The sequence below is a fragment of the Haemaphysalis longicornis genome, unplaced genomic scaffold (assembly GCF_048455015.1).
Source record: "Haemaphysalis longicornis isolate Haplotype H1 unplaced genomic scaffold, Haemaphysalis longicornis Haplotype H1 scaffold_3, whole genome shotgun sequence".
NCBI classification, from domain to species: Eukaryota; Metazoa; Arthropoda; class Arachnida; order Ixodida; family Ixodidae; genus Haemaphysalis; species Haemaphysalis longicornis.
This window is the reverse complement of record NW_027526335.1, coordinates 154,781,583-154,797,489: the sequence shown is the minus strand read 5'-3', so window position 1 is coordinate 154,797,489 and position 15,907 is coordinate 154,781,583. Positions and strand designations below refer to the sequence as shown.

The 15,907-nt window shown below is 46.0% G+C and overlaps 1 protein-coding gene across 16 annotated transcripts in view; it reads left to right on the top strand.

Annotated features, from left to right (window-relative positions):
- The first annotated feature begins 108 nt into the window (after positions 1-108).
- Positions 109-15,907, top strand: part of LOC144175156 (uncharacterized) — a 100,484-nt gene continuing 84,685 nt past the window's right edge. For 8 of the 16 annotated variants that reach the window (XM_077704255.1, XM_077704253.1, XM_077704250.1 and 5 more), the window contains exons 1-5: positions 110-279; positions 461-593; positions 952-1,057; positions 13,598-13,769; positions 14,566-14,619. In XM_077704255.1, the coding sequence (XP_077560381.1) occupies positions 506-593; positions 952-1,057; positions 13,598-13,769; positions 14,566-14,619 (420 nt within the window). In that variant the 5' untranslated portion in view covers positions 110-279; positions 461-505. Of the gene's footprint in view, positions 280-460; positions 594-951; positions 1,058-13,597; positions 13,770-14,565; positions 14,620-15,907 lie in introns of all 16 variants that reach the window. The other 8 variants (XM_077704242.1, XM_077704248.1, XM_077704245.1 and 5 more) reach the window with 2 other exon arrangements.

The following is a 15,907-nucleotide window of genomic DNA, read 5'->3' as shown; positions in this document are numbered from 1 at the left end:
TGAAATCTCAAGAATACCACTTTTACAATTTTTATGTTACATAATTTTACAGAATATAGGTATCATCCAAGTAGTTATTCATAGGCTTGTATCTATTAGCCACCCCACAATCGGAGCCGAAACAAGCCGACAAGCGTCGGCGTTTGACAGTCGCACACGCGCGTAAACAAAAAACTTGTTTTCTTGCCTTTCGTGCCGCGCGCGCTCTTTTAAGCGCACCTGTATTAATAGAGTTTAATACTTACAGGTGACGTTTAAGCGCTTTTGCAGGTAATCAAAGTAAGTGCTTACATAGATTTGTCATGTTGTTCTTAGCGACGTACCGTTAGTCTTGAGCAGCGTCCGTGTCGAAGTTGCGTTGCAACGCACGCTGCTGTTGTGAAGCTTTCCACGCTTTTGCTTCTGTAAACCTTTACTGTTCCGATGCCTGACAGCGGTTATGCCGTCTGATCTGTCGCAGGTCTTTTCATCGTCCTGTGTTCCTCGGCGCCCTTATCTTGGAGACATGTCTCCGACAAGGGACGACGTGGGGACAATATTGAGCTCCATTCTGGCCATCGAGAAAGATGGTCTGTCGCTGAAACAACTGAACGGTGAGCGTACCCAGCCCTTTTTTTATGTGGCATCCTCGATCTACCAGTCCCGGATTGTACGCAGGCGGCGTGAATCCGTGGGGGAAATCGGCTTCCGCATTCCGTACCGGACAGTCCCAGAAGGGTGATCGAATAGGCCTTATGTATGAACTTCGTATTTTGGTCAAATATGCTGCTTTTTATTGATTGCTGTCATGATCGTGCTTACCGCTTGCAGTTGGTTAAAAGTAATGAACATGCATTTTCACGGGAGAGCGGTAGGGAATGTCCTAAGCGCCGTTGTTTGGGCGGTATTTTCTTGCCTAGCTTAAACGGGTGCCCTGGCTGCGTTTCTAACGAGGTTTTCTAACGTGCGCAGTGGAATACAAGTCAATCGTTGGAGAATGGATCCCTTTCAAGGACTTCGACCACTCGTCGCTGGCGGCGTTCCTTGAGGGCATGCCTGGCGTGGTCACGCTGAGAAGGTAAGGACGGCGTTCTGCTTGCAGCAGTGCTGCCACAGGCAGAGAAAAAGTAGTAGTAGATTTTTGGTTGAAAAATCATCGGAAATAATTAAAATTTGGCTCGAAATTCAGCAGAAATCAGCAGATTTTGCTATTCAAAACAAGTAATAAAGAGCAACTTTCCATTTCCAACTTTTTTTTTAACGATCGTCCACGCGCACGTGTATTGGTGGCGCCGCGTAGGGGGAAGATGAGCAAATGCAACTATGGTTTTCTTTTTATTTCTTTTCGGGTACTATATGCTTTGTGCACGTCGGTGTCGCAAGCAGCTGATCCGTGTACTGCGGGTACTGTCGTCGGGTTTTCTTAGGCAAATTCCGGTGAGTTTCATTAAACTGACATTTATACCCCTTATGTGAATTACAGTTACAATAAAACACGCATTTTCTTCTTTCCTACTGAATTTTGAGGTGTTCGCAATGAAGTCATACCGGAAACATTTTTAAAGCAAAGCTTTCGAGCTCTACCAGCCAACGGTTCTTTCGTGGCGTCAGGGACAACATACTCCCAACGCGGCAGAGGTGGCGGCGGGGGGTGGACGGTGTGATTCGCGGAGCACACTGTAGATGACACGGAGAATTTACCCAGCGTTCCCCGCGCGGAAGTGCCTGCTCGCCGGCGGGGGCGTATACGTCTTTGTCGTCTGCTTTAGTGACGGTTGTTTTGGGCCTGTTTTGGCGCAGCTTCGCGTACATTGCACGCTGCTTTCGCACGGCTTGATTAACTTGTTCGACAGGCCGGGTAACCCGCACCCGAAGGAATTAATTGGTCGTACGGCAAACATACGTTAAGGATTGGTTTGAAGGGCGGGAAAACAAAATGTGCGAACCCCATACAGACACCTGGCTGCTAGAGAAACGCTACCTTCGGTTGTATTTTAAGAGGTATTACAAAAGGCGAAAGGAGCAACTGGTTCTGATAAATAGTGATTTTAAAAGTTCATCCGGCTTTCTCGCAATTCTCGAACTTGCAAAACTAACTAGTTTAAATCGGTACAAATGGGAATCACTACGCTCACATGCTGAACCGTTTCAGTGTCTGCGCTTGTGTGGCGCCGTGGTGTAGCCCCAAGCTATCACATCAGGATGGCTAGGTTCCGCTGCCTCACCCTTCGAAAGACGCTCCTTTCCGTTTTCTTTGCCCGGCCGTGGCCGACTCTGCCGCTGCGTTTGGGACGCCGCCCCTGCGAATTCCAGGCAACGGCTGGTAGAATCTCTGGTTTCGCTCTTTGTTGAGTCACGTGCGTGAATTCAAGTGACGTCGCATGGGAAATTGCTGTGGGTGCCGTTTAAAGCTTTGCTTTCCAACCACCTTCACACCGTGGATTGGAGCCAGCCTTTGGTGGGCTTTTAGTTCTCGACGACCCTGAAAGCCAATCAGAACTGGTTCTCGGGAAAATGGCAATGCCCCGATTAACACGAGCTGGGGCTCAAAATAGTAGTAGCTTTTGTTAACCTGATGTGCAGAAAGCCAAAAAATCAGTAGATTTTGCACTCTTATCACTAAATCATCAGAAATTGAACAAAATCAGCAGATCTACTGATAAATCAGTAGCAGTGGCAGCACTGGCTTGCAGTTGTCAACAGCACTGCCCCTGGCGAGCGCATCGATCGGTTACTGGCACTCGCTTATTTATTAAGCCAAGTAAAACACCCCTTCCCGATGGCGCGGCGCAGGCGCGGAACACGTTAAGTCATGAGGGTAAACTTTTGACAGAAATCTGTCTGGCTGGGAAGTTAAAAATGAGAAATATGATTACAACTCCAACCAATCCTATGGAGTTTGGGGAACCCGGCGTCTTAGAGCCGGCTCGGCTCCTTCGTCAGGGTCATACATCTGGCATCTCTGGTAACCCGAACTGCCCGAGTGCAGCGCGGGAAAACCACCTTCAGCGTGCGTGTGGAATGTGCGTCCACTACACCCTTGAGTGGGGGGGGGGCAAATGCTGTGGGGTGTCAAAAACTTCCGGCGAGGTTGGTTTGATTGAATGCGTGGTCCGTTTTTCGTGACATTTTTCTGTGCGCAGCCCATCACGTGTAACCAACCGCGCAGGAAGTCTTGCACTGAGACTGCCATGTAACGATGTCGCAAAATGTGAGGCAACTGTGTTGTTGCTTCACGTCTTCATCTCGCTTGAATTACCCCTGTGGGGAAACTGTGGGATGATGTTCAAATGGTCAGTGCCAGTCATATTGTGCAGGAAACAGTAGGGACTCATTCTTTCAGCTGTCGTTCACGACATGGAGGTGTTTGTGCGAGTCGGAGTCCAAGGCAAGACTGTTTATTGGAGTGGGTCTCGAGGGGAGAGGAAGGAGGAGGAACATAAAGTGGGCAAAGACTCCAGCGTTGGAGTGCCCATGGAGTTTACGCTAACTAAGTGGTTGTGTGCAGGAACAGGGCTGCAGTATGCGGGTACATAACAGCCAGCGCGCTCGGTCTGGCGGACTCAGTAAAGGGCTAACGCTCTCCGAGTCACTTGTCACAATTTTCTGGTCTCCCTGTGGTGGCGCAGTTTCGCAGGTCTTGGGAGTGAACGGGGGCTGCGGGCAATGCGCGAATTTTGCCCCAAAATGCTGCTCGGTGAGGGGATACATGCGTCGTCACCAGCAGCCATTGCAATCTTCCCGCTTATAGGTGACCGGTAAAAAGCGCAAAGGCTCTCCTGGCTCCCATAGGCCAGCGGCTTTCACGCGAGCGTGTGCTTGTTGTTTATCTTTTTCCAGCAAAAAAAAAAAAAAAAAACGCTCATGCATCGCGCATGCAATGAATAACAACGATGAATCCTACTAGGGGCTCCTCTGAAAGGTAAGCACTCTGTGACGAATAAACAACACGCACACATGAGCCTTTGCGCTTTTTACCTGTCACCTATTATCAAAAACAAAAGGTAAAATAGTTTATTGTTGAGTTGAACCCTGGCCATTTTCCATTTTATCTTATCGTGAGTGCGCTGCCTGTTCCAAAAGTGAAGTGCCCCCCCCCCCCTCCGGCCCGTTTATTTTTTTATTTTTATTTATTTATTTATGTGTACTGTAATTCCCTGGAGGGATTTTGGCAGGTGGTTACTAAAGAAAAAAATAAGCATATAACACAAGGCAAACAACGAACCATCACTTGCGTTTTACAAACGTAAGCAAACGTACAAAATCATACAGGTGAAACGTCACTCGCATTTTACGAAAAGGAAACAAAACTAACACACTAGTAAAACTATTCTCTTCTATTCCAGACCAGCGGCAAATGATGCTAAAGATAGTTTTGTGACTTGATGGTTATTTAAACTATTCCAATCCTTCACGGTTCTAGGGAGGAAAGATTATTTGAAGCAATTATTGTGTGTACGGAACGGAGTTATTGTACGATCGTGGCGTTGCCTACTGGCGTAACCTGAAGAAAATGAAATAATTTTTCCAATGTCTACCTTGTAATGCCCATTAATTAATTGATATGATATTTTAATCGCGATATACTTTTTTTTTTTTTTCTAAAAGTGAAGGTAAGTTAGCCCTGACTAACAGTTCAGTTACCGAGGTTCATCCATAACTTTTATATATGAAGCGAACTGCTCTTCTTTGTATTTTTTATACTTTATGAATGTTAAAGGAGCCATGAAGAGAAAACACAAGTTTGGTTCATTCGAAAGATTGCCTCGTTAGAACCATAACGACACCACTTATAACGCAAACTTCGCTCAAATAAGCTACATAATTAGGAAAAAAGGAAATGACCATGCGACCCACCAGCTCATTTTCCGCAACAGAACCTATGATGTCACTCGAGAATGCTCTGCGATTGGCAGAGGCCGGCAAAAGCAAATGCATGTTAGGCAGGGCTTACAGTTTGAATAGCGAGCTAAATGCCCGTGAAACATACTGCACATTCTTTTTATGACAAAGAACGGTGGAGTAAACGGTTGAAGTTCCGAACGAACACACAAGCGTGTATGCCAATGCGTACGAAACTTCCGCCAGCCGAACTCGACATCTCGCCGTCGCCACCGTCGCGCAGACGAATTTTCGGGTACAAGGCTCTTCGGGGCCAACGAACCGTCCCAGCACGCACAGCCGCGACCTTGCTTGGTATCGTAATCCCTTCACAGGAGGTTGGCCGTCATATCGCCAACCAGCAAAGGTAAAAATAGAAACAAGGGGAGTAAGGAACACAGAGCAGCAACGAGATAGTGCCACTCGTCGCACAGGTTTCGGTATGGAGGTCGTGTTGGCTTGCTGCTGTCGTTACGAGCTCGTTTACAGTTTACAACCACTGAAAACTTCAGTTTGTTCGAGTACTTTACAATGAAATTTCGTTGCTGTGTTTTGAAATGCCCATGTACAGTCAAACCCGGCTATAACGAACCCGGATAGAGCGAATTATGCTATATATCGAACAAAAATAATTCAGTTACAGAAATACATGGGAAACATATTCCTTATAACGAAGTTCACATCCGATATATCGAACTGTGGGTGCCTAGAATGGCCACCGAAATGCATGATCTCGGAGCGGCGATTGAGATGTCGATTGGCCGCGACCACGGAGCAAGAGTCGCGACTGAGACATTGCGCCTCGCACGGAGCGTTGTGACGCCCAATACTTTCCGGAACTGTTTCCGATGCGCGGGACTCGCGACGGAACCCGCTCAGTCAGTGCGTGCGGACCAAGACAGCAGCATCGGCGAACTGTGGGAAGAGCTCGCCAACGTTCCCGATGATGTCACTAGTGAAATCCGTCCGACGCCTATAATGCAGCGCTTTCGGCAGTCGATGTGCTCCGCCAATGCTTGGATTTTGAGGACGCGGACTCGAACTGGTGCAAACAATGTTTCGTGTAGAGAATGCTATGCTAGTTGAAGCCGCCAAAACGAAAGTGAAAACAAAAATCACTGTTTTTTTGCAACGTGGACAGTTAAGGTGGAAAGTAGCTTTGATACTTGCAATAAATGGGCTATTTTGGTCTGGTAATGGCTTCTGTACTGTGTTCGTTTCTGCATACCTGGATGGCAGAGTTGGCGAGGGGGCGGGGGGCTCCCGGGGATTGCGAACTCATAACAATGAGCTCGTTATAGGCGGGTTCGGCTATATCGAACTAATTCCGGTGCATATTGCAGTTCGCTATAAACGGGTTTGACTGTAGTACGGGCAAATCGTTGAGGGAGTGCGACATCCCCGCCGGTGAGATCTCCTTTCATGTGCTGCCCAACGACGAACCTCGGCGAAGCAAGTGGCTACGTTTTGTGAACTTTGCAAACAGAGGAGAAAGAGAGCTAAAGGAAGTACGAGTGTGCTCGCTTCATTTCCGAGGAAGTGATTACGGCAGGGACCCGGACATGCTGGCGCTCGTCGCCGACTTCGTCAAAATCGCTCTGACCTTGGGGAAAAAAATTGCCGTACACACCGCGCATTGACGCTCGAATCTTTCTGGTCGGAGCAGAGAGCTCGAGCGAACGGCTTTCCATACACGATACCGGCCAACTGGCATAAGCGATACTGCTACTGAAATTAAAAATACGGCACATACGTACCAGTCTGTATTCGTCCGTCGCGACGGGGCTGACGAGGCAGCGGTGCCGACGGCTGGGCGTTCGTCTGTTGTGGCTATCGCGGAATGGTCGCTTTCCCGTCCACCGCGTATCCCACAACTCTTGCCGCTCGTGCACTTAGAAGCATAGAGCGTTCAAGTGGTGTGAGGTTGTTTAATGCAAGCCCGAACTCCTCGGCGAGAGTTTTGTTCTCCGGATCAGGCGATTCCATGACTAGGGCTGCGGGTGCACTAGGTTTTACTAGTATTTTTAAAATGGCCGCCGTCTCGGTCGACTCCCGCGTGTGGGTGCTATATGGAGTCGACATACTAAGTATCTGTTTCATGGACCGGCTCGTATGACGCCATTGTTCACGTGACGAAATGTGCAATTTTAGCGGGAGATTTAAAATTTTGGCTTAAATTGCCTTATTTCTCAGTGAATAAAGCATCATTTGCTTCCGGGAAAGCGCTTTGGGTACTATGAAACACCTAATCTTTCGAATAAAACAAACTTTTGTTTTCTCTTCATGGCTCCTTTAATTTGAGTACCATATTTTCTGGTCTATAAGTTGCACCTTTGTATAAGTCGCACCGGTGTATAAGACGCACTGGTATACAAGACGCACTTGTTAATTAGGTCAACTCATAGTGAATCATATCATTAGAAAGTGTGGCAAAAGTACATGGTTGTGGCGGCCGCCGCCTATGAATGCATCCCCCGGTAAGGAGGGCTAGACACGTGCATTTACCGTCCAAAGTCAATACAGAGCTTCTCAAAAATGGTTTGTTGATACACACAGATGGCATGTACTTACAGACAGCGTTTAGGCAAAACCATCGAAGTCTTCCTCCGAATCGCTAACAAATAAACAATTCAGCAACTTCAAGTGGGTGTTCTGCCGGCGCATCGCTGTCATCCTCCGACTCACTGATGTCTTCTTCGCCAGCACCGTCACCACTCGCGGACCGGATTACTCCGCCCTTTATCAACCCAGCACAGCTGTTTTTGTAGAAATGGAGTCTCAAGAGTCGGAGACCCATTTGGCCACTTCTCCGAACATCGCGCGTCTCTTGCGGGGTGTCGTAAATCAGCGCAACAAAGGTGTCATGGCGGACGGAAGTGACGCGAACGGAAGCGGCCCGAAAATCGAAACTTATCAGGAAGCTGTCATTTTAAAAATTAGCAGCATGTTTACCTCCTTCAGAGTAACTTGCTGTAATAATTTATAAGCTGCATTTTGTTTTTGCAACCCAGTTTGATGTTACTCTGAATTTATTCTGAACTGCAGTTACTGCGCGTGACCAAAAGTGGTGCGCGGTTGTCGCAGGCCATTATCATTGTTTTTTACTAGAAAAAGCTGCAAAAGCTGCGCTGGCCACGCGCGGCTGCCGCGAACCGGATTTATTTCATACATAAGTCGCACCGGTGGATAAGACGCACCAACGAAAATTTCAGGAAAAAAATGCGACTTATACACCGGAAAATATGGTAAAAAGATCCCAGATCACCGTGGCATAATCAAGTATAGGCAGTGCTATCGATTTGTAAGCAAGAATACAGACGGATGGAAGTGAAAGTCTCAAAGTCCTTCGTAGAAAAAATAGTTTCTGATTAGCCTTGGAAGTTACGATGTCAATGTGTTTTGTCCAGTTAAGATCATTTGTTATACACAACCCAAGATATTTGTAGGATTCAACTTCGGAAAGAATGGCATTGTTTGTAGAGCATTGAAAATTTAATTGGTTTTTCTTATGAGAAATGAACATGTGCACAGTTTTTTCAAAATTGATTGACATTTGCCAAGCCTCGCTTCAAAACACAACCTTGTTTAGCGACTCATTTAACAAAACTTGGTCCTTCGAGGATTTGATTTCAGAGTAAATAACGCAATCGTCCGCGTGGAGCCAAATATTTACAGGGATATCATTTACTATGTCGTTAATGAACAAAATAAACAGAAGGGAACCCAGAACCGATCCTTGTGGGACGCCAGAGTCAACGGCAACCCTATGAGAGGAATGATTGTTAAAAACTACAAATTGTTCCCTGTTTTTCAAGTAGGCTGATATCCATTTAGTAAGTTGATCATTCCCGAGAATTTTTTCTAATTTGTATACTAATTTGTTGTGCGAAACTTTGTCAAAAGCTTTCGAGAAATCCATAAAAATTGCATCTCTTTGTTTGCCATTATTAATTGAAGTAGCAAAGTCGTGTATTGTTGATACCAATTGTGTCGTCGTTGAAAATCCCTTCCTGAATCCATGCTGATGTTGGTTTAAGATGTTATGTCCGTCCAGAAAATTTTAAATAATATTGTGGATAATGTGTTCGAGAAGCTTACAAACAGTTGAAGTTAGCGAGACAGGACGATCATTTTTGACACTCTGCTTATTTCCTGATTTATGGATAGGCTTGACTCTGGCTGTTTTCCAGTAGTCCAGAACCTGGCCCTTGCGTAGTGATTTTGCAAAAAAGAACATGGAGGTACTTTGACATCCATTCAGCGTATCTCTTTAAGAATGCATTAAGGATGTCCAGTCCAGAAGATTTCCTGATATCGAGGTTCACAAGCATGTTTAATATGCCCTCTTCGCTAACAGCAACATCAGGCATTCGCGGCGAAAAAGTTTCGAAGAGCGGTAATACAGAGTTGTCAAAGAAAAAAAACTGATTTGAAATGATCGTTGAAAGCATTTGCAATGCGAAAATTGTCGTGCGTTAGAATGCCGCCAACATTAAAGACTTCGCACTCTTTCTGCACGGGCGAAATGCTCCTCCAAAATTTCTCTGAACACGAGGTCAAGTATTTCGGCAAGGATTCGCCAAAATAACGCTGCTTATTTGATTTTTCAATTTTACTGAAAGGTCGGCGATTTGTTCTGAATATGTCACATTCAGTCTATGATTTTTCTTTAGCCGCTTTATTTGCCTTCTTAACCTCAGTGTCACTCAAGAAATCCACAAATTTTTTCGCTTCGGTTTTTTAGTAACCAAAGGCACGAATGATTCTATGCATTCTTTGGCAATATCCTGAACTCTTTCGGGACCGCCGGAAAAAGTGATGAAAAAGGGAGGTCTCGGTACAATTTTTTATACATAAAGCAAAGGCACCATCCTCCCTTAGCATATACTAAAATGCAGCTAATTATATGTTCTTTGACATACAATACCAAGTTTTACTTCAACACTGACGATAGAACCATGAAAAAATCTGAAAGTAAGAACTTCGTAAAAAAACTACAGAAAAAGATAGAAAAAAGCATAAATATAAAAATATTAAAAAAGAATAAAATTATTTCAAGATATACAAAATCTAACACAATGCTTTGTTTTTTCATTGCGAAAGTTTGATGCGGCTAGGTGTGACTGGTTTTTTTGTTTTGTGTGTGATCTCTTTGGCACCAGGGCCATGGCTACATCGTCGCCCAGGTACACGCCGGGCTCTCGTCTCGGCGAAAACTTGAGCCGTTTCTGCGCTGGTGGCAGGAGATCACCACCATAGGTAGTTAACACCCTTGCGAACAAATATAAACCAGCCAGAACATATTTCGAGCGCACATACCTACTCCAGAGCCAATTGAAACCGAAACCAACACCCACCTTTGAGCGCGATTTGATGTTCCAGGCTGATCGACACCCGAATCTTCACTCGAGCTGAAATCTGATCTCTAAAGCCGCATTCCGACTCTTCACTGCCACTCTCATCGTTAAAATCCACAGTAGAAGGCGAAGATGTGCGAGACGAGACGAGGCGGATTTCTTATCGCGCGAGTATGACGCCATGTTTGTTTACATTTGAAACCACTGCCCATCAGAATAAAATATCTGATGCGTTGCCGCCTGGCGATAAAAAAAGAAACTTCACAAAAGAGAAAACTCCAGTTTTCAAACTATCTCCTAGATGTCGCTAGGTGTTCCATTGAACGAAAATTTGTATTCTGCAGGCTCGCGAAACCATCGATCATATGTGATCGATGGCCTATGGAGCGGTCCCGAAAGAGTTAAACAAGTTCCATAAATTATGTATATCAGTTTCATTATTCGCAAAGTTGTCAAAGTTGAATGAAAGCAGATCTATAATAGCAGTGTCATCTGCACGATCAAAATTAGGAAAAGATAAGAAGGTTAATTTCTTGTCGAAAGGTGTGTCATTTAGAGTAAATAACACAGCATGATGATCGGAAATTCTAGGAAATATCTCAGTACTTGCTTGAGGTGCCATTGCCTGATTAACGAAGAAAAGATCAAGGATTGACCGAGAGGTACCCTGAATTCTTGTGTAGCCTTCAACTAACTGAAAGAGGTCAAAACTGTTACAAATATCAAGAACAGCTTCACCCGAAGGGTCGCTCTGCTTTAAGGAAAAGCTTTTCCGATCTACAAAAAATTTCGCAATTCATTCAACACATCAATAGTTGCGTTTGGGCGCCTATAAACACCTCCTATAATGTAATGGACGTCGTCGTGGTAAACCTTACGAAAAATACCTTCTATGCCTGGTATATCTGCCATTCTACATATTTTAAGGTTTTCTTTAAAAAGTACACAAACACCGCCTCTTTCACTACCGCGGTCATTTCTGTATGCGCTGTGGCCAGACGGAACAAACTTGCAATCTTAGATCGAGTCACTTCAAAACAGCAATCAAAACAGCAATAGCTGGATCACGAGAAAGGATTAATGCTTCTAGTTCAGTGGCCTTATTAAGAACGCTCCCAAAATTTACATTTAGTATTTTTAATGGGCTGGAGGGCTTGTCAATTCGATTTTTTGTTCAGCCTGAAATGTGAACCCTTACCCTCGTCCCATGCAAACAAGATGTCGTCAACCTTAAGCTTATCATAAACTATCCTTGTCTTATAGCCATGCAGCCTTTCTTCCTCTGAACTTTTCCATAGTTGCTTCCATGTTTCACGAACTCGTTTGGAAAAGTCTTCAGACAGGGACAATGTGCTTCCCTTTAATTTAAATGCACTCGATAAAACAGTTTTTTCCCGGTAGTCAAGAAATTTTATGATCACAGGTCGTGGCCTGTCATTTGCTTTTTTGCCGAGCCTACGACAACTTTCAATGCCCGTTACCGTTCTTTCTAATTCTTGCTGAAACATATTTTTGAGGAGCATAGCTGCATGTATCGAACAAAAGGGGTCTTGGACCCTTTTTCCCTCACTTCTTAATTCAGTTGGCCTTTCTTGTGAGGTAATTACTCATTTTTGCCCGTGAACGTTGAGGTTAGCTGTGCTTATGTAGAGGATGGGCCAGCATTAATTATGCCTCCTAACACGCTCTTGTTACGTACTCTATGGCGTACGTTCGTCAACTCGAAACCTCGTGACGGGTGAAGACAAAGCTATGTTCTGCTTTGCACGCACTCAAACATCTGTTTGATAGAAAAAATGCGAGCAAACGCCTTCTTTTACGGAATGCTGCCATGCATTTGCTTAACATGTTTACCGGACGCGAAGCAAGGCCTGTTATCTAATCCCCTTCGACTCTGTGCGTGACTCGTTGGAACCGTGTTTTACGGTGCACTTGCTGGGGCCGAAGGTAGGAAAGTCCACATATTGTAAATTTCCACATAATGTAAGTCCACGTATTGAAAAGTCCACATATTGTAAAAAGTCCAGATATTGTAAAAGTCCACATATTGTAAAATTACACATATTGTAAATGTGTAAAGGTCCACACATATTGTAAATTGTAGTCAGGTATAATACAAGAGGCGCGTTCCTGGTTTGTAGTATATTCTAGTGCACGGTAGACCGCCTAGTATAGTAGATAAGTAGATTAAACTTAGTTGGGAGGTGACTGGCAGAGAAGCCTGTGCCAGCCCCCTGCCATACGGGCTTTCTGGCTGCTCCCACGACTTTTGCTGTACCAATGTAACCAGTTCCACCCCCGTGCACGCCGTTCCCATGCACTTTTGAGCTCTGGGTAAATTCCAACTGCGCACAGCCTGAGGGGCCGAGATATCTGGATCAAAGGGTGCCGCAGCCGCCCCACATGAAAGCATCAAGACTGGAGCACAACACGATAAACATGGAGGCCTTCATTGTGGCACTGAGCTGCTGGCAAGTAGTTAAAGGCTCAGTGCAGACTATCAATAACAAGGCCACAAAGCGAGGTTGCGCGCACGTGCGATGTAATACGAGGAAGTATACATTGGCAGTTCCCGTTTGTGCGAAAATTTTAAATGGCTTCTATAGCACAGGAGCCATCACCTGGCATGTGTAGCAACGAAACGGCTCCTAAAGCGGCCGATGGCACACATAGAACAAATATAAAAGAGCTCGGGACAGGACGGGATTGAACTCTTGGAATTCGCTCAGCCGGCACCTTCGGAGTCATCGTTTCCGGCTTCGAGGTAGCTTCAAGACACGAGACAGCTCGTAGGCACAGGGTGCAGGATGCCTGGTGGAGGTAGTCACCGCTTCGCTTGAGAAGCGATGGTATGCCGTTTCTTACATAGGTGATTGGTAAATTGCAGAGAGGGAAGGGAACCCGTTGCTCATCTAAGGCGGGGACGCGTGCCTAAAATCCTTTGACAAGTACATTGGTAATGCTACGCTACGAGCCCCAAGGCACCCCCATGCATGGCATTCTGTGTTCCTCACCGCACCTGTTGAATGGAGAGTGAGAGAGAAAAGACTTTATTGAATAGAAACGGTCCGGTGGCGCCGATGGCGTCATCCGGGCTAGCCCTAGGAGCTTCAGGTTGAGCATCCGGCGCTCGGCCCCAAGGGGGTCGCGCCGCCTACCCGCTGCCTCTCCAGGGCCTCCCGGGCGCACTGGACGACTAATTTCTGGGTGTTGTAGTCTGACGAGGTGATGGCTCTTCGCACTGTTACTGGTAGCTGTCGGATGCTTGAGGGTGCGGGGTCTTGGGGTGCGCACTGTAGTATGTGGGCCAGCATGCCGCGAGTGGCGCGGCAGACGGTGCACTCGGATGTCTCGTTGAATGGCTTGTTCTTGTTCACCAGGGCTCCGAACGGGGACGTGGTGGCGCATGCCGCCCGCAACGCAGCCACGGCGCACATCACCAAGATGGTGGCCCAGCAGAAGCCGGCCAAGAGCCGCGGTCCAGGGCCCATTAGGCTGCGCTCCCAGCACATCCAGCGCCCGTGCCACTGGAAGGTGCACCCCTACCACAAGGTAATAAGTGACGGCTGGTGAAGGATGGAGGTGCACAAAAGAAGAGGTGCTGTAAGCGTGGGATGTTCGTAACACCTCTTTCGCACAAACCAGACTCTGCCTCAACAAGTGATGATTTATTGTGGGGTTTAAAAATGCGCTGAAGCTGCACCAGGGCTCTGAGGCGCACTGTAGTGGAGGGCTCAGACCACCTGGGGATCTTCAATGTGCACGCACATCTCAAAACATGGGCGATTTTGCTTTTCGCCTCCATCTGAAAAGCGGCCATTGCGGCCAGGATTGAACCCACATTCTTAGGTTCAGCAGCACGTCCTCCCTGCTTTGAAGGAAGCAACTCAAAGTGGAAGGCATGTAGGATCCTGCAGTGGGTCGGCTTGTTCGTTGCTGCGGGAGGGAAAAGCAAACCAGTTTTTGCCTTGCATGCTGGTTCTTTGTAAAAATGTTTGACTGAAAAAAATAACGGTTAAAACAAAAAGGTGAGGGTTACAAAATGGTTAGCTGCGGATTTATTAATGCTCCAGTGGTGACGTTGAAAGCACCGAGTGAAATAACGAGCCCTCTTCACAACACTCCCACTGAGAATTGCCACTCTGTCAAACAGTCTGCTGGTTGTGTAGTACATCCGGATGGAAAAATGCTCTGCCTCTTCAGCTTATGATAGGGAGCACATACATGTGATAGTACACTTTGGCACGTGGTATTTTGTATCAACTGCTTAGGCACTTTCAGCAATGTCTTTATTCAAATCTCGCTAGCCTGTCTGATGCGTATTTCTCTCTCCCTCTCTCTCTCGCAGAATCAGCAGCTGCAGTCATCTGGGAGCAGGAGCATCGCGAAATTTCCGAACCCTGTAAGCACGCTCTCTTCTGACTCACTGCGATTCGTAAAATCTTAAGATAACTCCTTTGAGGAATCCAGCGACGGTGTGTAAGCAGTCTGGCCGCACCCATCACACTTACCACGCGGAATCCCCCCGGGCGTTCTTATGTCGCTTATTTACTTTTGTGAGTCTTCGGTGCAGTGCGTGAAAGTCACGCGGCAAAGCCATCCTCACAAAGTCGCCATATAGCGGGTTTGACAACTGTTCACCACTCCCCTTTAAATACGGCTTATATGCACGAATGCATTGCTAAGAAGACAGCTTTCAAAGGGGGCAACGCAGTAGATTCCCATTATGACAAACTTGAAGGAACCATGAAAATGTGTTCATACTAACGGAAATTTGTTTTTTAAGTGGAGGTTTTTTTGCATTGTGGACGTTACGAGAGAGCAAAAGTGTTGTTTTTCTTAACCGGAGTCCACTGAATAAGCACTTTTATATCAACGTAGAAAGTGCCTATACCCCATGCATCCACATGAAATGCGGCGTGCTATGTTTCGAATGCACGATGTTTTGAGTGCAGCAGCCTTGGAATGCGTATGCATTAAAATGCAACTCTAATCTTATATGAAACCCGCGCATACCAATGAAGGTGCACACATCTCTGGCTCTGCTGACGCCCCATGAATATGTACTTTCCTTTTTTCTTTTCTTTTTTTACTGAGTTTGCTTTGTATGTTCACTCCATAACAATTTCTTGCAAGGTGTGTGGAATTGTGGGACATTCCCTCAGTGAAGACTTTCAAGCAACTATGTCCTTCTGCATTGTGTGTATAATGTTCCCAAATACAACTCTTGTTGACGCGGTACGAAGCTGCGTGGCATGGGTTTGTGAAATTCTGAAGCCACCCTGAAACTTTTTGCTTACCTGCATTTCTTCTTATTTTAATGTGAAAGCATTATGTGCCCTATGAAGTGATAAACTTGACGTTGTGAGCAGTGGATGGCCCCAAAATCCCACACGCGTGTAACTAAAGAAGAAGAAAAAAAGTGGCAGAAATGGGAATCGAACCCTGGGGCAAGTGGGTGTTAGTTAAATGACCCTACAGTTACGCCACATGGAAATCAGCTTGCGAGGTGCACTCCAGTCTGCCTGCATGCTTTGAATGCGACTTTATCTGGCGATACTTTGCTCCTACGTCACGTCTTTCATGCCGATTCCATGAGGCTATCATAGTATAATGATTCGTACCATATTTGCAAGATTCTAATGCGCCCCCGATTGCGAAGCGCACGTAAGTTCACTAAAGAAAATTCA